Consider the following 27,082-nt stretch of genomic DNA (forward strand, 5'->3'; position numbering starts at 1 on the left):
CGCCCATGGCCGCCCCTCACGGCACAGGGCGCCGCCCAGGGCCGCTCCTCAGGGCACAGGGCACCGCCCATGGCCGCCCCTCACCGCAGCGGCACCGCCCAAGGGCCTCCCCTCACGGCACAGGGCGCCGCCCAGGGCCGCCCCTCACGGCAGAGGGCACCGCCCAGGGCCGCTCCTCACGGCACAGGGCGCCGCCCAGGGCCGCCCCTCACGGCACAGGGCGCCGCCCAGGGCCGCCCCTCACGGCACAGGGCGCCACCCAGGGCCGCCCCTCACGGCACAGGACACCGCCCAGGGCCGCCCCTCACCGCAGCGGCACCGCCCAGGGCCTCCCCTCACGGCACAGGACACCGCCCAGGGCCGCCCCTCACCGCAGCGGCACCGCCCATGACCGCCCCTCACCGTGGAGGCGGGCACTGCTAAGGGCCAAATTCGCTGTAAAAACCTCAGAACCCGAATGCTGCGGGTTGCATATATCACACATAGAGCACGAAAGCGATAGTCCATTAAAATATCTATAAAATACGGAAATAGACATTAAAATCGCCGTGTTAATCAGTCACGTGGAAGAGAAAGCTTTCCCAGAACTTGCTCCTTCCATGTTTTTTTCCCTTTTCTTTTAGAAGCAGGAGATAAAAACACACCCACAAAACCAAACATAGACCTATTAAACACAGTGTTCACATGTGTGAGGCAGAAGTAAAACATAAGCTTTGTATTTGTGTTAATATTTATGCACTAAATTGTAGCTTCTGCTTCACGGCTGTGACATTTAAATCACAACTAGAGCTATATAACTTAGATAATTGAGAAATACACCTAACACTATATAAACCTGTTAGCTGAACAGCATACTAAAGTAAAAAATAAAAACAAAAATAATCTCTCAAAAAATCCAATTCAATTGACTACAATGGCAACTTTAAAATAATTTCTAAGCATTAACAGAAATGCAGCCAGTTTCAAGTCCAACATACCACTCTAACTACTCCCAGCGAATAAAGCAATAAATTACACACAGACACAGAAAGGTTTTTCAATTTTTTTTTGTTTTACTAAAAAGCCAAAACAACAGCAAACAAAAGAAAAAAATAAAACACTTCACGCACAATTATAATATAATAATTCAACTGCATTCTTGGCAACCACTATTACAGCAACCAGTCACACGTGAACTCCCGAGTGCCTTATCACCCTGAGCCTTCCAGCAAAGACTCCAGGCCATTCATAGTCTGTGAACACACATTCTGAAACAACCAAGCTATTCACAACCCACCCCCACATCCCCATTTTTTTGTTACCATCTGGAGCTAGCAAAAAACCTAATCTGCACTGCTGAGCTCTGGAGGCCAGGTCACAGTCAGCTACCTGCTGTGTGACTGAGGGAGCTCAGCACTCCAGCAGCAGCCCCTGCCCCTGCCAGCTCCTGATCCCCATCATCACACAGCAAACCCATCACATCAGAGGTGTGGGACTTGCTAAATAAGCATTCTGGGATTCAGATTCCAATCTGTGATTCTGATTGGAAACCCATGCGATTGTTAAAGGAGTTGGCAGGTGCATCTGTCCTCTCATGCTTTTCCTGGAGCACCAACAGTGCTACATTTGCTTATTTTGTGCATCCATTAATTGAAAATGTTCTTAGGTGAGCATCACTGCTCTGCAGGAAGAAAGAAACATTTCACACAGGCAGCTAATAATTTTTTTCCTAGCAGCAACATCAGAATTCTTCTTCTGCATTTGGTACTTGTGAAGTCTTAAATTTCTTGAGTTTTTCAATAGCAGAAGATACTGAAATCTCCCCATGAACTTTGTTGTCTCTCGTTCGTACATTGACAGCATTATTTGCTTTCTCCTTTTCTCCAACCACTGCAATACATAGCACAAAATATTACAAAATCTACATTAGAAAGTGAGCCTAGAAAAACTTAGTCCAACATTAGAACTTAAATTATATTCAGAAATGTAAGATGCTGCAATTACCTAAAATGAAGTTATACTGAGCCAGCTGTGCATTTCTAATTTTCTTGTTTAATGTGCAACTTTGATCTAGATCCACATCTGACATAAATCCTGCTTCAAAAAATTGGCTGCAAACCTAAAAAAAACCCAAACAAACCAAAATCCTCTTAGTATTACTATAGTTTACAACATACATTAGTAAATGCAACAATTATAGATCTCAATTATTAATTAATGTATATGCATAATTTTGTTCTTGTGGATGATTGTAAGGAATTCAATTAAGTTATCTGAAGAAACCTGCACACACCTGGGAGACAACACAAGATAAGAGCTATATCAAACATGTGCTGCTACATGGCAAAAACATGTCCTCAGCCTGAGAAAGGAGAAAGAGGAGAAGGAACAAATACACTTATACTTTCATTAAAATTAAAGTATAGGACAAGGGTAAAACCAACCATGGTTCAAAAGTGAGGTAGTCAAGAATATACATAGTAGGAAATGGAAGAAACTGGCTCTGCCTACTTAGAGCTGCAAGTACTGCAATGAAGCATTACTTATATGAGGTTTGTCATCCAGGATGCTTTTTCCTTTAATAATTACAGAAGTATGTACATCATTAAAGAATCCAAAATACTTGAAGTTACACAGCCCTCAATTCAGACATATCCAAATTTTGGACTGAATTTTTTTTATTGAAAAATTTACCTCTCCCTCCAAACATGTCTCCAGAGTTATCAAGCATTAATTCCCTGTTCTAGAACAAGTACTTATGGATCTATGAAATCTGCCTGCTGCCATAAGAGGCAAGCTCTCCTCTCACCTGCTGGGCATATTGCTCCGAGGTGGGACCCACAGGCACAACCATGACCTGCCGTGGAGACAGCCAGAATGGCCTGGCCAGCATAGACAAACAGGAAATAAAGGTACATTTTACATTTCCAGTCACACAGCCATGCTCCACAATCATCATTTCTGTGTAGAATTATTTACATTAGATAAGGATGTTGCATAGTGTATTATTTCCCTCGTTTCAAGCTCACATAAAATAGCAAATGGATTGATTCCAGTGAAATGACATATGGAGAAGTTGGACCTGTTTTCTTCCCAGCAGACTTCACAACTTTAAACAGAATTTTTTCTGCATGATTTTCACTTTGTCTACCTTTCACTGTAAAGTTACAGATAAGTCAGAAAGGTGACTGAAAATAAGAATTAGCTCTTCCTTAGTATTTTAAATACATTCATGAAGAAATATTTTCAGATCTTATCCAAGATAAAACAATCAATCTCAGAAGTACAGAAATATTTCACATAATAGAATTAATTAATGTCTGTCTATACACAAAATATTGCTTTACATACATCTGGTATCTTCCTGGTATAAAAGCATGATTTTTAAGAAAAAAAGAACAAGAATAATGCAGGACTTACACATTCAATTACCATTCCTATTTCTGCATTATTTTTCTTTTTTTCTGCAGTCTCATAAAAGTATGGATATCATACAACTCAGACCAGAAAACTGGACTTTTCTTGTAATCTTACTAATGATGAGAAAATTTTAGGGATATTATTTTTGCATTATAATATATGAACAACAGGAAGGATATGCAATTAACACTGTAAATGTCTTCTTAGAATTCCATTTGTGCCACATACCACTTTCCTCCATAATTTTCTGCTAGAATAGCTATCATTCTCTCCACAGATCCCAAAATAGCTCTGTGAATAATCACTGGCCTTTTCTTGTCATCACCATCCTTACTGAAAAAAAAAAAAAAAGGTTTTTTTAAAGATCAAGTTACATCACACACATGTAATCCTACTAATATTTTTTATTCTACTTTTAACAGAAAGACAAAATTTAGTTAGTTATACTTAAGAAAAATCTACTCTTTTATTAAAAATGTACTTCAAGTCAGCTGGGCTTTTAAAGAAATTCTAAATTAAAATAATCATGCCTATAGCTAGTGGCAGAGACACTCCTAAATTTGAGAAGACACTGACTCAGCATCATTTTTGTGCACTTCAGTATTTTATGTTCTTCATTGCACTCTCTTTCCATTAGGACTTGCTTTTATTTTGTTGCATAGGATCTTACCTGCCCTTATTATTCATTACTTCACTTAAATTACAATCCTGAAATTTAAAATACCTGGCTTTTTTAAAAAAAGCCAGTTTATAGCAATATTATCACATATCATAAAAGCAATGACATCTACTGTAGAACATACCACAGGACCAAAAAATTACAAATATTCTTATTTTATCTTTCCCATCTTCATAATACACAAAATCAAACATAGCAAGAAATACATCCCAGAAAATGAGTATTCAAGTCAACATGGCACTAAAATTAATTTGACCAGTGGACTTAGCTGGAAACCAGATTTTCACTAAAAGCTGTTTGCACTTGGTTTATGTTCTTTATGTTATGTACTTCAATCTGATAAAAAATAAAGAATCACTTAGTACAAACATCCTTGTTCCTTAGGGCATATTTGAATTTGTGTGCCATGTCTTTCAAGGAGACACAATGACTAGGCTAAAAATGAAAACTGACTCAGCTGAGGGTTTTTCAGCATAAGTTATGATCAATTGTCTTCAGAACTGGCAGACAAGACAAATAATGAGACTTTCCTGAATCTACAAATAAAGTGAGCTATCATTACATTGAGGAAATCTTCAAGTTCATGACTTGCAAACACTCACTGGGGGTGTTTGCTCTCCCTACCAGCTGACTGATTCACAAGCTAATCATATGTTAAATGAATAACATAGCATTAGTACATAATGGGAATTACAGATAATGATATTGTTTAATTTAATTTTACAAAGAAGATATTTAGCTTAACCACTTACCCAACATAAGTAAGGTTAAACCGAATGGGCAGCTGGAAGTCAAGCTGGATGGTAGCACATTGATGGTACCTACCAATAGCATCTTTGATTTTAATATCAATCTGTGAAGCAAAATAACAGTTACTAAATATAGTTTGTCTGCAGTACATCTGCATTTCTATCCATCCCAAAGTTATATTGAAACGCTGAGTCACTAACCTTAGGACCGTAAAATGCTCCATCTCCTGGATTCAAATTCCATTGCTCTCCAAAGTTATTCAAACTGTTTTGAAGTTGCTAATCATAATAATGAAAGAGTAATTAAAAGGGGTATAGAAGGGCCTCTCATTACTGAAGTCAAAGTATTTGCCTTTGTAATTCAAAAGGAGACAAAAGGCAGCACAACCCTTATATTCAAGCACTTGTTCATTTATGATACACAATCTGAAAAAAGTAGTTTCTATTATATTACATTCCTATAATACTATGATTAATCAGAAAGAAAAAGATTAATAGAAATCTAACTAGTTCAAGGTAACGGGCTACACAAGAATCTGAAAGTTCTGGTTTTCTATAGAAACTTCAGATTTAATTTGATGTTTTCCTATAAGAATTTCCACTAAGGGCAATATTCAGCATCTGATTAAAGCAATTTCACCATGCAGTTATCTACCTCTGTAAGTACATATACTAAGGGGTTTGTTTGCTTTTAAATTAATTACCTTTAATAAATTACCTTTTCTGCATGATCCCAGATCTCTGAATCTCCAAGATAATTTTCTGGTCTTGTAGAAAGATGTAGTTGAAAGGTAAAGCCAAAGACAGCATACACTGACTTCAAGAAATCAAGACAGCCCTTAATTTCTTCTTCAATCTTAAACATAAAACATATTATAATAGGTTAAAATTTACTTACATAAACATGTAATTGCATCTACAGAATTCCTCATAACTAGAGCATACAAGAGTCCATTAAATAAGAAAGAATTAAAGATCACTCAAAAATTACATCCAACGAACCCAAATCCATTTAATGGGCAAAGAGAGATCTGAGGTACTATGGCTTCAAAGCAAGAACAGTAGTATTTTTGTTAAGCCTGAGATTCTGGAACCAAATTGTATCCTGATCTAAAGTATACCAATTTAAACATGTAGTTTCACTAAAATCTATGGAATTACATAAAGTTCTTATTCAGCATTACTATAGAAAACAATGGAATCAACTGCTTTTTTTTTTTTTTTTTTTTTTTTGCAGAGGGAGACGGAAAATGCAAATCTTAATTTCTGGGATTTAGCTGCCCAATGCATCTTTCTAAATAAAAGGAAGCACCCAGGGAAAAAAAAACCATCAAAAGCAGCATTACACTACACAATGGAAGAATCAAGAGTTGAAATACTTCAGGGATTTTTTTCTTGTTTACTGTTAGTTTGCACTGAGAGGGAAGGGGGTTTTTTGGTTTTTTTTTTTTGGTTAAATAGTAGGGATGTGGGAGATGCCTTTTTTTTTTTTTTCACCTGTTCCATTGTGCAAAAGATGTGTGCATCATCTTGTTGGAAGCGCCTTACACGAGTCAAGCCACTCAAAGTTCCTGAGAGCTCATTTCTGTGAAGAACTCCAAAATCTGCAAGTCTAAGGGGCAATTCTCTCCAGGATCGGGGGCGATGGGCAAACATCAAGCTAAAAGAACATGGAAGAACCTTCCTTTTATCCTCCTTACAGGAGATTTAATACAACACAGAAATAACCAAAGCTCAGTACATCAAAGACAGTAATCACATTTTTAAGTATTTACACATTCAGGTTGTCTACATTCTGAAAGACAGGCAAACAGAAAAAGCACACCCTCAATGTACTACTAAAGACCACTGAGGAAAAACCACTGAATGAGGAAATCAAGACTGGTTCACCTGTGTCCTTCTTGGAACACCACATCTGCCCACCTCTGTTCAACAGAATTGGCATTTACTAAGGGTTTACTAAGGGTTCAGACTAGTATTAGCATGCACAAACCCAGCTCAGTGCAGACTGTCCCAAAGCAGACCTTTGCAGTAAATGTTAGAGAAGCTCTGACCATAAACATACATGACAGCAAGTATTAATACCCCTTTAATTGCTCCTCAGCCCCACAAAGAATACATGATGTAAAATAAGACCTTTTCTATTTGAGAGTACAAACCAATGTCCTGGACAATTCATGGGTTTGAGGGCAAAAGTCTCCTTCTCAATCTCAAAAGAGAACATATTTTCACTGTAGTGCTGCCAATGTCCTGAAGCTTCCCAGAGTTTACTGTTGTAGATGTTTGGAGATACAACTTCAGTAAAATTACGCCTGCGATATTCCCCCTATGAACAAATGCAACACATAAAAGGTGAGAGAGCTTTTGACAAGGAGAAGCTTGATTCTTTGAAGTGTGATATTATGATGGCAATTTATAGGGACATGACAGACTACTGCACACATAGATTTTGCACAATTGGAAAAACATAGCTTCACCCTTCTTATTTTCAAAAATGTTAAATTTGTATAATCCTTGTGAAAATCTTGTATATGTTTACATACACAGATACTTATCTTTCTGTGGATAAATTCATAGTGCTGAGTTGAGCTAAGATTTTATAATTTAAGAACAACAAATTATAATTAGGACTTATATCAGTAGCATCAGTATATACTCACCCGTATGAAATCTGTGAGTGTGTTATAAAGAAAGGCACCTCTTGGGAGGAAAAAGCAGCTTCCAGGACTCAAATCATGAAAGAAGAAGAGTTCTTGCTCCTAAGTAAATTAAAACCAGAATGCTCTAATAACAATTCAGAGAGAATTGCAGAATCTAACTATTTCACACTCATCAAGACACTGTTTGCAACGATGGAATATTATAGCAATGAGATGATTTATGGTCTACAAGTTGTCAGCAAGTTAATTGATTTGCAGGTCTTCACTCTTACAAATTTGTAAGACACCAAATTCCATTTGATTCCTTTTGATTCTTTAACGATGTAAATTTACACCTATTATAAAGAATGATCAAACCATGTTATTTACACAATTTCTAAATAAATTCTCTTCTGTGAAAAGCAGAGTGGTTTGGGTAGGATCTGCAAAGACTCTAATTAATAGGTTTAAGATTTATCTCTCTAAACTAAGGTACTAAAGCCATTAACTTCTTCCCTACATCAGTTTAACATTCATATGTAAGTGACAAGTTGAGTTTGTAGAATTAAAATTTTAAAATGTGAGTGACATCAAGAAGCACATAGAACAAACAAAAAACAACAAAAAAAACAACAACAAACAAAAAAATCAAACCAGAACTAAAATACAAGGGAAGAGAATGAATTCTATAATAGAAGTGTAAAAGAAGGAGACAGTGGAACAGTGTACCTTTCCAATTTTCCTATGATCCCGGTTTTTGGCTTCTTCCTGGACTTTTTCCCACTCCTTCATCATTTTGTTATCAGGAAAGGATATTCCATATATTCTCTGCAGAGTTTCCATGTCAGATTTTCCTTCCCAATACGTAGAGGAGCTCTGATAGACAAAACCCATACTTTAAGATAATATTACATAATATCTGGGAAAGAGAGACAAACACTAACCCATTCAAATATTATTATATTTTTCCTTGGGAAAATTATATGCAATCCTTCAGCATTTGTTTGTAATACAAAGAGACTTGCAGTGCCTTTTAGTCAGTATACTAATACAGAAGACAAACAAAAGTGACAGATCAAATAATATTTCATTCTGCTTAGGTACCTTGTTTTAACTCACATCATGGCATATTTTATTATTTCATGTTATGGCTTCTAAAAAAGGCAGGACTTGTTTACATTGAAAACATGATGCAGTAGGGAAACATGAAAGGCCCAACAAACCTAACTCTCAGTGAAATGTGAGCAGTTTTAACCCTCTAGCCACTTAATCACTGGAACTCAAGAGTTCCATACACTTCAGTTAGGAAGCCAGCAAAAGCCATAGTGATGAATGTTCCAAAGAGCTCAGCCTAATAAGGTTACCAAAATTAGCATCTGTGAGTAACTTAAACTGCACCATAAATTCAGAGACCTCTGCAAACACTGTCTCTGGCTTTCCTGGAAGCAATGCCATTTTTTAACAACAGAACTTGCAGATCTGCCAAGGTGCACTTTATCTCCTCTACCTGGAAGATACCACCTGACAAGGTCAAAATACTAATTTCTGATCCAATGAGTATCTTTATGTTCATTTACTGCAGAACAGAGCATGTACCCTCTGCACTCAGATGTGACAGCTGGTACAGACTAACCAGGACATTTGTCCTGTGAGTGCAGTGCTGGTGAGAGACAGTGGCACAGTCCTGCCACAGGAGCTTAGGCACTGCACTGCTCTGCTGAGCACAGCAGAACTGGCTTCACAGCTCATCTGGTCACCACTAGCCAGAGTTGTCTTGCAGTGCTCTTCATCAGTCTAAATGTGCTTGTTACTACACTAATACTCTGATAAAGAACCACAATGTTAACTTCCACTGATGTACCACTGCTTCAATCAATAATCAATAAGTGTCAGACACAGATCAATGAGTAAAGTCAGTGGTTCTACTTGTACCATGGGAGCTGGGAAAAAAATGAACTATTGTACAGTCAGCAAGGAAAACAATACAAAGGACTAATCCTAGTATAGTCAGCTCAGGAAGAATAAATATATAAATAAATCAACTGATAATTTATGTCAGTTTCAATGCACAGTTAATTGAAACTTACCTTAATTATTTTAAGGGCCTTAATTTTTCCAGTGTGTCTCACATGTGGACCCCTGCAGAGATCAATCAATGGACCACATCTATATGCCAAAACAAAAAGAGTGTTCATTTCCAAGCAATCCAACATTTTTTAGTACAGTCACAAATGGCACACAAGTTCATGTTTGACAGATTCAAACTTGCCAGCAAATACAAATATGCAGCATGCAGCAAATTCAATGCACCTTAAACATAACTGTGTCTTCTACCCAAAGTTGAATACTCACTCAGTAAATGTTCAGCACACTTGATCCATTTTGGAGAGCATCATAACACACTGGCTAATTGATATAGTTCCATTTGTGAACTTGTTCAAGCTGGCCAGGAAATTTTAAACTATGCACATCAAACAGAAAATGGTTTTGCCATTTTCAAACCAACTAACAAGCAAGTGCATGAGCAGGTTCCTCACCCCACATTGAGCTATAATTAGCTTTATTCATTATGCAGCAAGCTAATGTCAGAGATGGCAACTTATTTTAATAAGTCTACTGAAACCAGAGATAATAAATAAAAACTGAATTGGACATTTGCCCATAAATTGAGACCTGATCTGTCCCAGCAGAGAAAAAAAGAATTTTGCATTACCTAAGTAGTAATATTAATTACAAACTTAAGTCCCAATCACAAGACATCAGAACTTAGACTTAAAAAAAAATTATTCTCTCAAATTAATTAGCAATAAGAATTATTTATTAACACATTTCAAGTATATTTCTTTACCTGTATACTGTGGTAGTTGGTGTCTTCACCTTCTCATTAAGGATACGACACTTAAACTTGTTATACTGTGTGTGGAAACATGAGAAGCCAGAAATGTTAATAAAATGGATAATAAAATTATGTTTAAAAATTATATTTTAATAATGCAAGTGCACCAGTAAAAGACACTCCTAACTAAAAAAAAGAATAAAAATACAAAAACAAAACAAAACAAACAAAAAAAAAATCAACAAACCTCCCCCATACGTATTTCTCAGAAAAGTTGCAAAAGGAGAGGGGAAAGAGACAGAAACATCTTAACTCTCCTGCGGGTGTGTTGAAGATTGTGGTTACTCCCTGAACACCCCAAAGCACTTGTGAAAAGCAATTGGACACAATAGTGAGACTGGTGATACTCACAGAATAAAACAGAACTAGAGCTAAAGCCTTTTCTGACCTGTGAGCCAGAAGAACTGTATGCCTTTAATTTACTTATTTTTTATTTCATTGAGCTTGAGGTGTTTTTGTGGAATACAGAATTGTTTTTTTAAGTGCTTGAAAACATTCTGAACACTTAAGAGATATATGGAGAGGAGGGAAAATGATGTTTTTCTTTGTTTTACTAGACAGGTATACTACTGTGATGAGTCAGTCAAAGCTGTCACAGCACAGCTGCTCTGTAGCTGCACAGTTAAATCCAACTCGACCAGCCCAGCTCGTTAGAGAACAGAAGGAACCAAGTTCTGGGTAAGACAGGGATGGGTTAGATTTGAACTGAAGCAGGACCCCAGGCAATCCCATTCAATCCTGAATGCAGACACATCATGGGCAGGGAGCTGGGTGGTGTGGAGATCTCACCTAACCAGATGTGTGAGCATGAGAATTTGGAACCCCCTAAGAAAGAGAATGCCCAACAATAAACTAGAGCTCTTTGTCCCATGACCCTTGGAGTATTTTGTGGTGTCCCTGCCTCCAACCCCGACCATAACATAATAACATGCAATATTTCATAGAAGTTACATTTTAAAGGATCATTGTACCAGATCCACAGCTACTCTAAAGATTTACCTTAAACATGTCTAACAGGATCTCCTTTTTGACTTCCAGCCTTTCAAAAGCCTGTTTCTCTTTTATTATATTTTTACAACGGTTCTCTAGGAGTGGGAATTCAGTACTAGATACACTTCTACATAAAAAGACACAGGCAAAAGAAATATAAATTACTTATTTTGATACTCTCATTTTCTCAAATGACTACTTTCTAATGGTCTAATTTGGAAAACATGGAATGTGTTGTGACTTCTCACAATATTTTTATTTTCTTAGTTACTTACAATCATCTGTATTTTCACACACTAAACCCAGAAACACAGATAGCACCACCCTGAACAAACTCATTGCAATAATTCCTGGAACAGTCTTTAACATGATTAAATGTCTCAAAGACCTATAGCTCAAAATATACATATGATTTAAGATGAAAAACAAACCAAGGGGAAAAAAGGTTCAACCCAGCCACAAGAACCAGTTTATCAGCTCATGCAGATTCAGTATTCTCCCTGCCTACAGAAAGATAAACCAGGAAAAAACAGAATTGTAATGCTGTGTACAAGGATTAGAAAAGCAGTGAACACCTAGATAAGTTACATGTATTTGGGCCCTTTCTACAGTGACTGTGGCCCCTGGAAACCAAACTTGCATGAGTCTTCAAGGAAATCACCCCCTTTGGCTCACAGGAACTTCAGAAAGTTCAACCCAAGCACTGCATTTTTCCCATAGAACAGCTTCAATTCTTATGGGGCAGATTTCTGAACACTGCTTCTGAATTTAAATATATACACAGATTCAATTGATTGGAAACATAGGCTATGTTTCAAATCATACTAGAGACACAATTATACTTTTAACATGCAGAAACAAACAAAATAATTCCAGTACTAAGTTTTAATATGTAGCATTAAAGTTCTAAGACACTGTAACTTTACCTATCTTCAATATACATGTCATAATGAAATCCATTCTCAATTGGTGGTCCATAGCATAAGCAGCCCCCAAAATATCCTTCCATGGCCTCTCCAAGAATGTGAGCACTTGAATGCCAATAAACCTGTAAATGAAGTCAGGTGAGCAGACCATGAGGTCAACAGCATTGTGTAACTAAAAAGAATTAAAAGCAAACTAGAGATTTATCTACAGATAGGACACAGACTGGAACCAATGCTGTTCAGATTTTGAGAGCACTAAAACATCTTTATCTTTTCATTCTGAAGTACTGTAAATGATCAACATAATGGCAGATGTAGCACTAAAGGTCCACCATACTTCTGAAAAAGTCTGAGAGGATGACTATACCTCTGCACAATTCCTTCAACATACTGTACCTTGCTCATTTTTAAGTTAATTTCATCAAAGTCTATGCACCACTAATCACATCTAAAGCAATGTAGCCAATTAAGTTGCCATTGTTCATCAGTACTTTTATTAATGGGCCTGTAAACTACATTACCTGAAATGTCAGAAGAGGGAAGCCAACAACCCAGTAGATCAATACCAGTCTGATGTTCTGAGTTCTTATTAACTCAGACTCTTTCAGAGCTACTGCTACAAGACAAAGCCTTTACAGGCTCCTGAAATGTCTCCAACAAGCTTAATCACATGAATAATTCTTTGACAAACCTGAAGTCCAATCCTAGCATATAAAGATAACATAAGCTTCAGACTGAATACCATTACTGAAAAATCCTGGCCCCGTTGCTAAGCATATGTACAGTTTAATTGACTAAGATATGTCTACTTAAGGATCTAATAAACAGTGCCAGTACAAGGAGGTGTAGATTTTATTTATGACTCAAGTCTAATATTGGACAGCTTTTAGAAAACAGTAGAGACTGCCTCACCTTGCTTTCACTGTCTGATCTGCAAAAGCACTGAACCAAACCACAGACTGCTTCAAGTTAACATACAAATCAAGGCATTCTGTACAAGCTTGTTTGAGAAATAACTTGTTTATGTAAAAGAGAAGGATGAAAAGAGCACAAAGATTTTACTCCTTCTCAGACTACAGGCACTATCTACTATCTAATCTTCTTTGTTGAATCATAGGAAATACATTTCTTCAACAGTTTTGTGGGTTTTTTTTAAACTCAAGCTTTTAAAAGCTTAATGCAGCAATCAGTTTTATGTCATTAGTTTTCTTAATCAAGCAGAAATCAGTGTTTACTCACAGCTTTGGCTTCTTCATTATCAAAGGTGAGCAGCTCCAGAGTACAATCTCCCTCCAGTGGACGGTCCAGGTCCCAGAGCTCACCATTCACTTTGGCTATGACAGCATTTGAAGCCAACACTTGACTAAAGAAACAGAAGAAATAACAAGAGACAAGAATATTTAGGTTTAGATTTGCAAAAGACTTTAGATTTCTAAAACTCATGAGACCACATCTGCATCTTGTAGCACCTGAAGACCTTAAACTTTTGCTTCTGTCATCTTCTTAAACACTTGCCTACTTTTAAAGCATAGAACCTGAAGGTCTTGAGAGGTTTTGTTCAACAGCTTTCAGTGCTGGGGATCTGGAGGAAAGGCTGCTCCTCACAACAGGTTCTACTGCATCTAACTCACAAAACTTCCAATGTCTCTTAATTTCTAGCAGTGTCACAGATTTAACTGGAAACAAGCATTATGATCCCAGCACAGAACCCCAATCATCATTCAGAACTGTAACTGGCTGTTTCTGCTACATGAAGCTGAAATGCCAAAGCTTCCCAAGCAAACCAATTTAAGGGAGCCATCACCCACTGACCACAACACATATTTTACATAAGGTAAAAAACAAATGACAGTAACACTACAAAATCACTACAAAAGCATAACTCCTTGAATGTGCAGGTTACCTAATTCCTACAGCTAATTGATATGGTGTGGTTCTCCAAGATTCCCCTTCAACCATCTCTCCATCTGTCAGAGTAATTTTGATAGATTTGCTCTGATTGGCTGCTCTGTAAGCTAGCAAAGCATCATGTTCTTTTTTCAGTACTTCATAAAGCTTCAGTCTGTCTTCTATGAAGCTTGGCACACACTGGAGCTGTAACACATAAATTTGATCATACACACACATTTGCAAGACAGAGAATAAAAGGTTCACAGTGTTGGTGCACCCCCAGAGATTCCAACTTGTCCAGATTTAACTGAACTAGAATTTATACTAAAATTCAGTAAAGCATTTATAAATAATTATATACAGGATAGTCCCATCCAACTTACTGACTATTTTACAGCGATTTTCCAACTTTCCATGCAATTTCATCAATCTGAGCCTAAAAAGGTCTAGGAGTTACACCAAAGTATTACAGCAAAGTATTCTGGGTTTGAGTATCTTTTCTGAACCCGGCCAAAAATCACTTAGATTATTATGTGGTATTAAAGAACCACTTACATCATTCTGGTGTTGGTTCACAGCTTCATTTTCCTTGGTCTTTTCCTCTTTAATTTGAATCACTGCATCAGTTGGACTTGCACTGGAGACTTTCTGAAAACAGTGATAATACAAAGTATAGCCCTACTATACCTTTAAGTTTTTTTCCAGCAACCATCAAAACAAACCAAACTAAACCACTAGAATATCGGGCTAAAAAGGAAATTACAGGGAATAAGGTATATAGTGAGGTCCTTAGTACCAAGATTTCTCATGGCACATCTAAACAGCATCCTTTTGACGTTCTGCAGACACAGCAATGTTGTTCACCAAGCAAAAGCCCTCTCAACACAATTTCTCAAATTTTACTACAACTACCACCAGCAAAATCGCCCCAGCGAGGCTGTTGGAGACCAAACGGGAGCAGTGAGCAGGCACAGCAACTTTCAGCCGTGTGACCCAAAGTTTCAATAACCTCGAACAGGTTTCCTGGTGATGCTGTGGATGCCCCATCCCTGGCAGTGCTCAGGGCCAGCAGGGGCTTGGATCAGTCTGGTCTAGTGGAAGATGTCCCTGCCCACGGCAAGGGCTGGAAGGAGATGATCTTTAGAGCTCTTCCCAACCCGAACCATTCTGATTCTACGAACCCACCGCCTTGGCGCAAAGGCAGAGACTGCTGCGGGCACACACCGCGCCAGGCTTGCGCTCCCGGGGGCCGGGCACAGGCGGCTCGGCCTGTCAGTGTCCCCGTCCCTGTCCCTGTCCCGTCCCGTTCCGCCCGGGGTCCCGTCCCGTCCCGTTCCGCCCGGGGTCACCGGCGCTACCTCTCCGCCGGCCGGGGGCTGCGCCCGGCCCAGCTCGGCCGCCAGGCTGCGGCGCAGGTGCAGCAGGCGGTAGCGCAGCTTCTCGTTCTCGGCCCGCAGGCGCTGCAGCTCGGGGCTGGCGCTGGCGGGGCAGAGCGGCTCCTGCGGCTCCTTCAGCCGCCGCACCTCCGCCGCCAGCCAGCGCAGCTCCCGCTCCTGCCGCGCCAGCCGCCGCTCCGCCGCCTCGGCGCCCGCCTCCGCCATCTTGGCCCGCGCGGCCCCGCGCGGCGCGTCACTGGCGGGGCGCTGCCGTCAGACGCCGCCGCCCCTCGGCGCGGAGCAGCCGCTCTGCCCCGCGGAGCCCTGACCCCGCCCGTGCGCTGCCGGGATCCCTTGAGCTCCAGCGCTGCCCTGCCGCCCTCGCTTTATCTGCTTCCCTCCCCTGGAGCTACTTCACGCTCGCTTTTCTGAGTTCACAGTATGGCATGCGAGAAGGCAGAGGGACAAATTTTGTAATTGTCCGCACCTTGATGCATCCTAAAACCTTTGTGACTTTAAGATTTTATAAGAGCACATTTGAGGTTTTAAGAATATATTATTTTACCAACAAAAAAAGATGGGCACATTTCTGGCTCAAAACTCCTTAAAAAAAAAAAAAAAGACAATTATTCAGTGCATCAAGTCCAAAGACACTCCTGTAGGGTATACTCACAAATTTAAAGTTAATATACCTCAGCAAACTTATACCAATGCACTTTTTCCATTTGTACCAATTCTTCCTTCATTTTCTGAAGAGATGAAACTTGACAACACCTATATCTATCCCTCACTGTAGCAAGGTTGTGTATCTTTGAGTCTGGAATGGCAGGTCTGAGAACAAAGCATAACCTATAGCTTCCTTTAAAAATCCATTTCATTATTAATTAAATAGGTTACCTGTTATTTTAATTTTTAAATTCACCCCTGTGCACAAGTTATTACTCTGCCTAGGATACTGATTACAAGCAGTGTAATCAGCACAATAAAATAAACACAGATTTGTTTTTAAATTAAACTCTGAGAAATGTATTCAGGTTACATCCTGTGTGTCTCATCTTTGGGTGGTGTCTTATGAACCCAAAAACATGTAACTTTGGGCTGGCTCTAGCTTTTAGTGAAGTAGTGGAAAAACTTTCCCTGCAAAGTTGTAGAGGCTGAGGAGGCTGATTCAGAGGATGCTGTCTAACATATGTGGAGTACCAGTATCCTCTCTCAGGATCTTTTATCTGATGAGATAATGTGATGATAAGTAGATTAGTAGATTAGTAGAATCTACTAGTGATTTGTAGAATGAGACAAACAATTTGAAGAAAGAAAAAAATTGTACTACCTCTATGTAGGTTCAAAACTAGAGGGAATTTTGAGAATTAAAGAGCCCTTCCTTTCAAAGGCTGCCTAGAAGCCATGCCAGACAGGTTGGCTGCTTTCTCTGCCCGAGGCAGATGAGCCTGGTTTAGCTCTGCTCCCTGGCTCATGGTTGGGATGGCTCCTGGCTGGGACAGCAGCTGCTTTGGATCATCTCTCCCCACACTGGGTCCTGTCTGGAGTGTGCAGAGCACAGGGAGCTCTACCTGAGATGATACAGAACTGTGACAATCCCACTGCTGTGGCCAATTAACATTATAAACTGGGACCATTACCATTGCTTCAAGTGCCTCACAATCCCGTGGTTCTTGCTCCAGATGATGTGTCACACAAGGCTTGTTGTATCTGCAAACAACCACAAGGTGACAGGCAATGCTGCCCAACAGCTCTGTGAAACCTCGATGCGTAACTGGATGCTAAAATACACAATAAAATTCCCGCATTATGATATGGTCAGTGGTCAACTTTAATGTTAACTGATAAATACTTGAAATTTTGGAAACAGAAGAAGCCTGACAGGAGGATACAGTGATTGCAACTGAAGATCACAAGAACAGAAAATATTCTAAAACTCCTTGGAGTAAAAGCTTGGCAAAATATTTTTTGTTTGCTCCACAACAAATAAAGTGGTCTTTAGAAAAGTGCAGGTAAGGCCACATGAGCAAGACCATGGATGCATTATCAGTTGGAAGCAATAGAAATGACAAATATAGACTAAGAAACAGGAGGAGGTGGAAGAGGCAGGAAGTATTCATAGCTTTTCTATGCAGGGAATTTATGTTGACAGAAAGTATGAAAACAAGACTGAGAAGCCCATGCACTAAGGAGCATTTGCATAAGGGAGGTTATGTAATGGTTGATCCTCAGTGAATGATTATCAGTGGCAGAACACCTCCACTGGGATTGCAGTAATGTCCACTGTTAAGCCTGGCTCAGGAAATGGACACTACATGGTTTATTTTGCTTGGAAATGGCATTAAAATCTAGACATGCATAAATGTTGTTTATCTTGGTAGCTGTGTATTTACCTTTATAGAAAAGGTCTTATTCTGTAACTTTTTTTTTCACCTTTTGCATATAGGTTTACAAAATATATATAGAAACATGCTTTCTAAATGTGTAATTCCATTGCATATTAAAGCTAATATTTTATGGAAGAACAAGAAGTAGAGAGCATTTGTACTGTGGTTTGGGTATGGCCTCTGAGGAATATGAAATCAAAGTGTACAAAGGATGCTTTATTTTATAGCTTGGACCAGCTTGTACAGATTATTTCAGTTTGATCAGCTGTCTCCTAAAATGAATTATTTTTTGAAGGGATATCTTTGAAGATCAGTTACAGAATTAAAAAGTAACAGTAACTAAGCAATTCTCAGTCTCATCATTACGCTTCAGAAGCTGTTAACAGTTGTAAAGGGCTAATTAGTGTAATGTAATCCTCTTAGGAGGCTGCAGGCATTGAGCTAGATTTCTTTATAATTTGTATGTAGGCCTTCTTTATTCCATTGGAATTACAATAATCACAGAGAGCAGTATGTATTTGCATTCTAGCCATCCACATTATGTTTATTTTGCATATTGAATACTGCACAATAAATGTAGAATTTTCTATTTTCTACTTAACTATCAAAATGTTTGGAAGAACAGCCAAGTCTTGGTTTTACAACTGTGCAAAATCTACCCGAAGAGAAAATGAAAACAGGAGTAAGTGGCTTTCTGAAATCCCAAGCAGTCAGAGAGAGAAAATACTGGAAGAGCTGGATGTGAACAAAGTGCTGTCATATTTGGTTTACAAGAGAATCTTTTCCTTGGAGGAATACAAAGACATTTGGTCCCAGGAGAGCTACAAGAAGAAAACGGAATATCTTCTGGATAAACTGTTTTTAAAAGGCCCAGGTGCTTTCTCTGCCTTTTGTTCCATTTTGGAGGAGGTCTCTCCTAACTTGCTGACATGCTTTCTCCTTGGCTATGAAGGTAAGGTCACTGTCTGCTCTGAAATGCTTAAGTGTATATTGGTAATGTCTTGCAATCCTTTGACACTAATAGTTATTTGCTATAATTAGTGTTTACTTTCTCTCTAGCACTAAACCAGAGATAGTATTTGCTGCCTTTATGGTTCTTTGTTATAAAAGAGAAAGTAATCAGGAGAAAAAAAAGAGTAAATATATTTTATTGTTATACTTCGAATATTTAAATTGATAAAATGCTGGATACTCAAATTGCTGCTACTAATAAATAAAAGTCAGGATAGGGGAAAGGATTTCTAAGTATTACTGATAACACTTAGATAAGAAATGTAGCACTGATCATTTACGTTCTTTCCCCTTTCTGAAATATTTAAAAATAGATTGAGAAGTTCTGTGGGCAAAATGCTTGAATAAGTGATCCCTTTAACATTTTTCTTGTAAGTCCCATTATTTAGTGTATCTGTCTGTAAATAACTGTGTGAAAAAGGATTACTAAATATCAACAATACAACTGAAGTTAATCAAAAGGTTATTTGGACATCGGGCGCTATCCGTACTTATTTGCGAACGATATTTTGCAAGATATTAGCAAAGATAATGTGAAACGTGTAGAGTGCTAACAATTATATCTTCCTGACCTATTTTTATATTTTGTGTCTGTTATATTCTAGATTTCAGTCTATCAAGTCAGTTAGAGTTTTTCTCAGCAATGACTGCAGGGTTGTGCTCAAAGGTTATACAGAGAATGTCCTTTTGGAATGTAATTAAAATAGTCACATCTTTCATTGATCTATTCAGTACCAGGTTTAAACACCTTAAAATTATAACTATTTATAAATAAAAGAAGTAAGTCTGAGCCTTGTAAAATATTAATGTACTAAATACGAAAAATTGAAATATAAAACCATTTTGACCTTTAAAATAACTACATTGTGCCCTCTCTTGACAACCTGATTTATTTTAAAATTGACAGCTGGAGTTCTAATTACATGAGAAGGCAACAGACATTTTACCCTAATTTAATTATGAAAAGATGCCCATTTAATGTAACTTTTCATGATCAATTTACAGTAAGGTTTTATGACAGTAACAAGAAAATCAAAGGAGTTTCAAAAATGTTGTTGGGGAATTTAATAAATGTACAATGTATATGTACTTCACAGCTAACCGTGTTATAAAAAGGCTACCTAGGGCTTCTTTATGCTGCCATTTTTAAAAACAAACATAAAAATATAAATACAATTGATTATAAATATATTATAAAGCCAGGTTTTTTGAATTACACTCTTTGGGATGAAGTTTGGGCTTTCTCTGAATTAACTGAAGAGGCAGCTCAGGGAGATTTTTATTCCATGCCACCTAAACAGACTGTGCAGGGGCCTGTCATAGAACAGGTTTCAGTCTTCCATTGGGTTTGGGGGTAGTACTGCTCTAAAGGGGGATGGCCTCAGCAGTGGGGTGCAAGTCAAGGACTCTGTCTGCCTGACTACATCACAGGAGATACAGAGAAAAAGGAGAAAGCAAACACCACACATTTCCAAAAGAGTAAAGGATACTGTTGGAACAGCGTCCCCAATCTATTCTGTCTGTCTGTGCCTTGTGCAGGCAGAAAAATGCCTCAGGCTGCCTTAGCTCAGCCACTATTACACTCTTTCCTCCTTCCCCTCCCCCAGCAGTGCATATCAAATGTGCAAAGCTAGTTCTAGAATCTGTTTTTGCTAGTAATAATTGACTAGATAACAGGCAAAGAAACACACATGCTATACATTCACATTACTTCATGCAAATAATCTGTTTAAATTTATGCATGCATATGTTGCAGATTCAACTAAACTGCATTATGTGTTATGGCACTGTGGATTTTTGTAGATCGATTTTGATAAATCATGTTACAAGGTGCACAGAAAGATATAATGAAAAAGAACATTGTTCATTATTTCCATTACAATAATTTTCTTCCCCACCCTCTAAAGGCTGACTGATAGGGCAAAGGAATCAAAAGGAAGGAACAGAGTCTAGATGCACAGAGAAGCTGCTGTGCCTGTGCTATGGGGCATCAACACCCAGCGACCAGAGCAGTGCCATCCTGCCCACTGCACTTGTTAAAGACACTCTTTATGGCAGGCTGACTGAGCACACAGAATAGAATCAATTCCTGCTATTGATCAGCTGCATGTACAGTGGGGGCCAATTGCTGTTCTCTGGACCTGCCCCTGTTGGCAGCTGTGATTATTTTAATGTGTTTCCATTGTCTGCATGCCCTGCAGAAAGAACCATTTGACAGGTGCTGGCAATGTGGCATGACACCAAGAGGTCACTCAGGCTCTGGACTAATGTAGCTCACTGCAAAAACTGTGAACTGTGCTAGTGAAATGTGGCCACTGCAGGATGTACTGTTGCCTGCACGTAACTGTTTTAACACCTTTTTTTTTTTTAAGTTACTCACAGTAACATAAGAGGTGTTGCAGCACCACTGATGCCTCAAGATTAGTGATTTGATTCCCTTTACTTACAATTTTCACTATAATATAAAACAATGCCCCTAGTGATTTCATGGGGAGAAACAGTTGGTTACTACTTGCTCATACAATACAGTAGAAGGTCAGTTCTTCACTAGCCAGACAGAATTTCATATGGAGTAAGACTTTTTACTATTTCCAAATTTCTATAATTTGTCTGATCTGTATATCTCAGGTCTATTGGATAGAAGGTCAAAAGAGATTGTATTTACCTAAACCATCCACTTATCCAAATGTAACATCACTTACAGAATTGCATCAAACTGTAGATGTCATTTTGAATTATGCAACAGCTATTAGAGGAATTTCTTTATTGTTATCCAGACCGTATGCATTTCCCATGGTTATCAGAGCAAACAAAACTGAGAGCTGTAGCAGAGATGGAGCCTCATGAAACCTGTCAGATGAGTGACCAAGAAGGAAGCTTTTCTGCTGAGGAGCAACTGAGCCAGTCGTTCAACAAATACAGGTTAAAATTATCACTGTCGTGATGTCTTTAATAGTCACAACATTTCCCATTACTTAGTTTCTGTATAAGTGAAGTACCTCTGAAGCTTTCAAGGCTTTAATTGCATTTGATTTTACCTAGCACTTGTAAAGTACAATTCTTCTTTGTTTAAGGAACATTTTTGGTTGTTGATTTTCGGATGTTGTTGAATGCTGGGGATCAACCCTGGTCTTTGCTGCAGGTATTCAGTAATGATGTAATGCACTGATGACACTTCTAGTTTTCAGTGTTCAAAGGCTAAGTACATATGTAGAAGTATATTTTACTGATACATTTTATTGGAATGTGGAAGACAGCCTAAGTTAATATCACAGTTTCTATTATTTTTATTTACTTTCAGATGAATAGAAACTGAGGAAGACCTAAGTAAGAACAGCATGTAACCTGATACATGCTGGGGTACTGGGATTTAAGTCCCTTCTTCACAGGTTGAACATAAAAAGAAACAAAACCTTGGAAAATCCCAAGATACTTAATTTAATGTAGTTAACATTCAGTTCTAGCATTTGCAGTTGTGTGTTTGGAGTCAAGCTTTGCCTACTTCAATAAGGAATCTAGCTGAGAATGGACTACAGCTCACAATAGCTCATCAGCTCTTAAGAAATTCTGTCCAATTGAGAATTTTTCAAGAAAGGTCTTGAAAAGTAGTTAAAAGCTGTCCTGTTTTGATGTGTCAGTAGCATATAAAGAGTAAATTATGAAGACTTGAATGCCTTCACATGCCTAGGTTAGTTTTGTTAAGTTTCAGCTAGTGACTGGATTACACTAGTTGTTAGAAATGTAATAAAAATTAATGACTGTGAAATGATTGTGAAAGGTTAAGTTCATCCTGAGTAGCAGTGAAACACAAAATGTTAAGAGAGTATGAAGACACTTTGTACAGTAGAGTATGGGCCCAAATTTTTCAGTATGGGCCCAAATTGTACAGCATGGGCTGATCTGTACCCTCAACTAATGAAATCCCAATCAGAACTAATTTCTCCATAGACATTCACAGGAGTTCCAGGAGACTTGTAGCCATCCACTATCTGAATATGTGCCATTTAGGTTTTAAAAGATTCATTTTGTAGCACTGGTCCTCTAACTATGCAAAGCAATTCATTACAAAACCAAACCAATTAAGAAGTGCCTGCAGCTAAAGAATCACATTAGGGGAGTAATAGACAAATAGGAAAGCTTTCCTGAAGTCAGCTTATGCTGGAAAATAAGTTATATTGTAAAGGTGGCAGTCTCTCCCTTGCTTTAAACAACAAAATTAATGTGTACAAATCATCAGCATTTATTCAGAAAGAAGTGCAGAGTTAAGCCACAGTACCAGATTTTTATGATTTATTTGGACAGCCACATATATCTGACACCTCTAAACATCATCACTACTTTAGGTAGTAGAGTGTTTATGTCATTTTTTGCATATGTTTTTTGTTTCCTCAGAAACATAATAACAATAACAATAATAAAAAGCATCAATAAATGCAGCATTTGGCAGTTAATGCTGAACACCTGTACTTGTTTCCAATAAAGCCCTGTTCAGTGGGGCCACTAGATGGTACTGCACCACAGTACAATTCCTTGGCTGCCTATTCGAAATTGTAACTGTGAATGATTATTTAGAATTGCAACAGTAGCATAATGATTTGTTTGCCCAGTTTTCTTAGACACAGTACACACACACACACACAGATGCAGAGGATGCACACAGGACATCTAGAAGCCCTTCTTGGTTTGATTTTCTAGCATCAATAATGAGTCTATGTTCCTTATCAACCCATACAAATGTAACTTAAATGTTTCAAAGGCATCGTGGCAAATACTTCCTTTCCTTCATTAAATGTGGCAAACAATATTCAGAGACTGTGTGCACCTGAGAGGAATAAATGGTACTCAAATATAAACCAGTGAAGAATATGAGCCCAAATTCAGAGATATGATAGTTTTCACACTTTAGGAATCTGGAATTCCTTGCTGATTTGGAGACATTCATATCCCTGTTCCATATGCTAACAGTAAAATTGCACTGTAGTGGTAAATCAAGCCCATGAAGTCAAACCAATTAAAAAAGCTATAGCTGTTTAAACATTTAGGTTTTATTTTTTTGGCTATACTGGGTCATAAGGCTGTGTACTGTTTAACTTTCTCTGCTCTAAAGCACTTTTTCTATGCCCCAAACCATCCCTTTAGCAAAGGCTACTGGTGTCCTACCTTCTGTGTGAAGTTAGACTTCTGAAGTTCATTCTTTCTTATGTGTGTCTGACCACATGAAAAAGGATCTGTAACATGGTGGTGAAATCACATGACAAAGAACCTAATGGATTATGCACCTCCTCGTGGATGGTGTTCTGCAAGAGAGGATGCATTGAGCCAGTGCAATCAAGGATCAAGAAATGCAGCCATTTCTTGCCAGCAAATACTGAGACAAAACCTTGACTGGCTTCCCCAAACACCTGCTACTTGGCATGCCCAAGTCACTGCCAGAATTTCTGCTTTGAGGATGCCATCCCTAATTTTGCATGTATTTTTAGAGCAAATATGTTTTGCAAAGTGGGAGGTAATATTACAGGTAACATACATATGGAAAGGTTTTATTCAGATTATGCCTGATCACTAGTGTTTATTGAGGTTGAAGAGATTAGATTTTGATGGACCAAGGGACTCCACTCCTTTGTGTCTTTACCACCTGGTATTTTTATGACATGCATCAACAATACAAACCAGCCATGACAACAGGTAACAATTCTCACCATTGGCTTGTGGCTTTTGGCATCACAGCAGTCATGTCAAGGTCAATTCATCCAGCAGCATTGGCTGATTTGACAGGAAGCTGCTTATCTCAGTTTGGAACCTGGAACAGATAAGCCATGGCTATAGACAGCAGTAGAAAGCAATGTAAAAGAGAAGTGAAGGGGGAGAACAGAAAAAGAAATAAAGAGCTGAGAACAAGTGTTTCTCAAATATTATGGGTATTTCCACTTAAAAATACCATTTTAAGTACTTTCCAGTCTCTTACTCTCATTTCTTGCAACTGTTGGCACATTAGTAGCTATCAGACCCTGTAGTTAATTGTACTGCAAGTACAGTATGTCATAATAAAGACCAGATTCTTTCTTTAGTAACCTGCTCAGCTCAGGGTAATCTACATTTCCTCTATATAAACTGTCACTTCAGTAAACTGCTCCCCTTGCTATGTAAAATGTAAAATATGGGAAGTTCTGTGATATTATAGATAACTAAACAGCTCTTGTGACTGAAGTAACAGTTGCTTATGTAACTACACTTTTACAGAATTTATTTTTTTTTCCACAAAAGATACCAACTGTGGCAACCATTACCATAGCAATGCATTATGTATGCTTCCTCACACAATATCCCATGTCTCAAAATATCCAGATTTCACTTGTCTATTCTCCCTGAAATTTGCTTCCAACAAAACCTGAAAGCAAGGTTTTGACCTTTAAAACAATTTTTCTGATCTTTGAATTTCCCTGATTTTTGGCTTTTACATTTAATTACTGCAGTCTCTAACTTATTTTTGGCTATTCTTGGCAAGGAATGCCCAAAATATTGTTCTTTGCAGTGACTACAGTGCTATTCTAGCTAAATCCCACACTTTGGGAGCTGTGATGGGGCTTCTATATGCATCCTAGGCCATCTCTTCAGTGTGCAGGGGAGCCTTTTTTCAATTTCTTGTGCTTCCCAGGTACAGTTGGCATTGTCAGAGCAGACCAGACACATACAGGGGTCAGGTCTTATATTTGCATTTCCAGTCACCCAACAGTGTTGTCTAAAGAAGATTCCTCCCTGCTCTAATGGTTTCCTAAGGGTTTTGGTACAGGCTAATGAAATGGAAGTCTCTGGGTTTAGGAGGGCTGTGTGAGGGATGAGCTGGAGCTGGCAGTGTGCATTCCCACTGTCACTGTGCTCATCCATCACTTGGGGGATGTATATATTCTTGTGTAATTTAATTTACATTTAAACCAGTCTTTGAGTAAGAGACCATAACAGAATGACTGCATCTTAGTTAAATCTTCTCAAAGAAGCCTTCTGTCTTAAGACTTGGCTATACTTAGGAGGATTGCCTCTATAATATTAATAACATATTCTTTGCTACTGCTCAGCTCCAACAGCACTGCATCATAAAATTGCCATAAAAATATTTCTTCTATGAGTTCTGTTGGCACATGCTCTGCTTGTATGCTGAGGAAAAAATGCATTAAACTATATGTAATAACATAAATTTGACCTTTTTGTCATAACAATATTCTATAAAGACATACTTAGATTGTAAATACTTCTAGTCCAGAATAAATCTCTGCCAGTGTTATCTGGGAACTCCAGGTATTGAAGTCTTGAAGTAAAAATAGCACCAAGAAACAGATACTCCATTTACAGGGGGGGGGGGGGGGGGAAATCATTGTTGCTTTTGGTATAATTTCCAATATATGTATTTAGTACAGTGTTTGGGAAAATTTGTGTGGTATACAGCATGAACAGTCTTGCAGAGGTCAGCACAAAGTTTTTAGAGCTCCTGCAATGAGAGTACATGTAGCTGTTTGCTGTGCAAGCTAATGATTTCTCAAGAGGCAGAGAGCTATACACACAATCACTTAAAGCAGCATTTCAATTAATCAAATTACTTTTCCTTCTTCATGTCTTTTAAGACTGAGCTGGGAATAAAGCAAAGCATTAAACTGAGAACACTTTTATACAAGTATATTGACCCCAATGGCCATTCTTCACTATGTTTTTAAACCTAAGTGGAATGTTGAACAAACATCCACAAAACTGCAGTACAGGCACTGCAATCTTCAGGATGTTTCATAATGCCAGAAGAAAACTGGTAAATACAGAAACAGAATTATGAACTGATTTTAGAAGGGATAATAATAATTCATAACCAGTGTTCAATTTCATGATGCATTAAATTATTTTTGAGACAGCTATACATTAGTCTTTATTGGCAATGCAATGCTTGTGCAGAAACGGCCCAAATAAATTTTCATTAATAGATCACAAAGATTATTATCTTCTACTTACTTGGTTTTTTTTACAGTGTATGTGTCACAGTCAAAGAAATGATCTTACAATCTTAGATTCAAGATGGTTTCTTTCCACATCATACCTTGATTTCTCTGGGGTATATTGAAGAAGATATTCACCTCCTGTTTAACCTAATTTATTGGCA

The 27,082-nt window shown here is 38.2% G+C and overlaps 1 protein-coding gene across 6 annotated transcripts; it reads right to left on the reverse strand.

Moving 5' to 3' along the window:
* Nucleotides 1-1,030: 1,030 nt before the first annotated feature.
* Nucleotides 1,031-15,776, reverse strand: TARS3 (threonyl-tRNA synthetase 3; the record flags this gene model as incomplete). Of its 6 annotated transcripts, none has more annotated exons than XM_079318473.1 (19): nt 1,031-1,869; nt 1,984-2,098; nt 2,789-2,861; nt 3,628-3,732; nt 4,831-4,931; nt 5,029-5,106; nt 5,546-5,683; nt 6,325-6,487; nt 6,987-7,153; nt 7,488-7,586; nt 8,196-8,342; nt 9,554-9,632; nt 10,315-10,379; nt 11,362-11,479; nt 12,279-12,400; nt 13,518-13,641; nt 14,182-14,372; nt 14,724-14,816; nt 15,527-15,776. In XM_079318473.1, 19 exons carry the CDS (start codon nt 15,767-15,769, stop codon nt 1,721-1,723), a joined length of 2,370 nt encoding a protein of 789 aa, XP_079174599.1. In that variant the 3' UTR covers nt 1,031-1,720. The 6 variants fall into 6 exon arrangements, 3 of the variants coding, with proteins under 3 accessions (XP_079174599.1, XP_079174598.1, XP_079174600.1); XM_079318472.1 differs by having other exon boundaries at nt 15,518-15,769; XM_079318474.1 differs by having other exon boundaries at nt 1,659-1,900; nt 15,518-15,769.
* Between the last annotated feature and the right edge of the window lie 11,306 nt (nt 15,777-27,082).

This window comes from Erithacus rubecula, assembly GCF_903797595.1.
Source record: "Erithacus rubecula genome assembly, chromosome: 14".
Lineage (NCBI taxonomy): Eukaryota > Metazoa > Chordata > Aves > Passeriformes > Muscicapidae > Erithacus > Erithacus rubecula.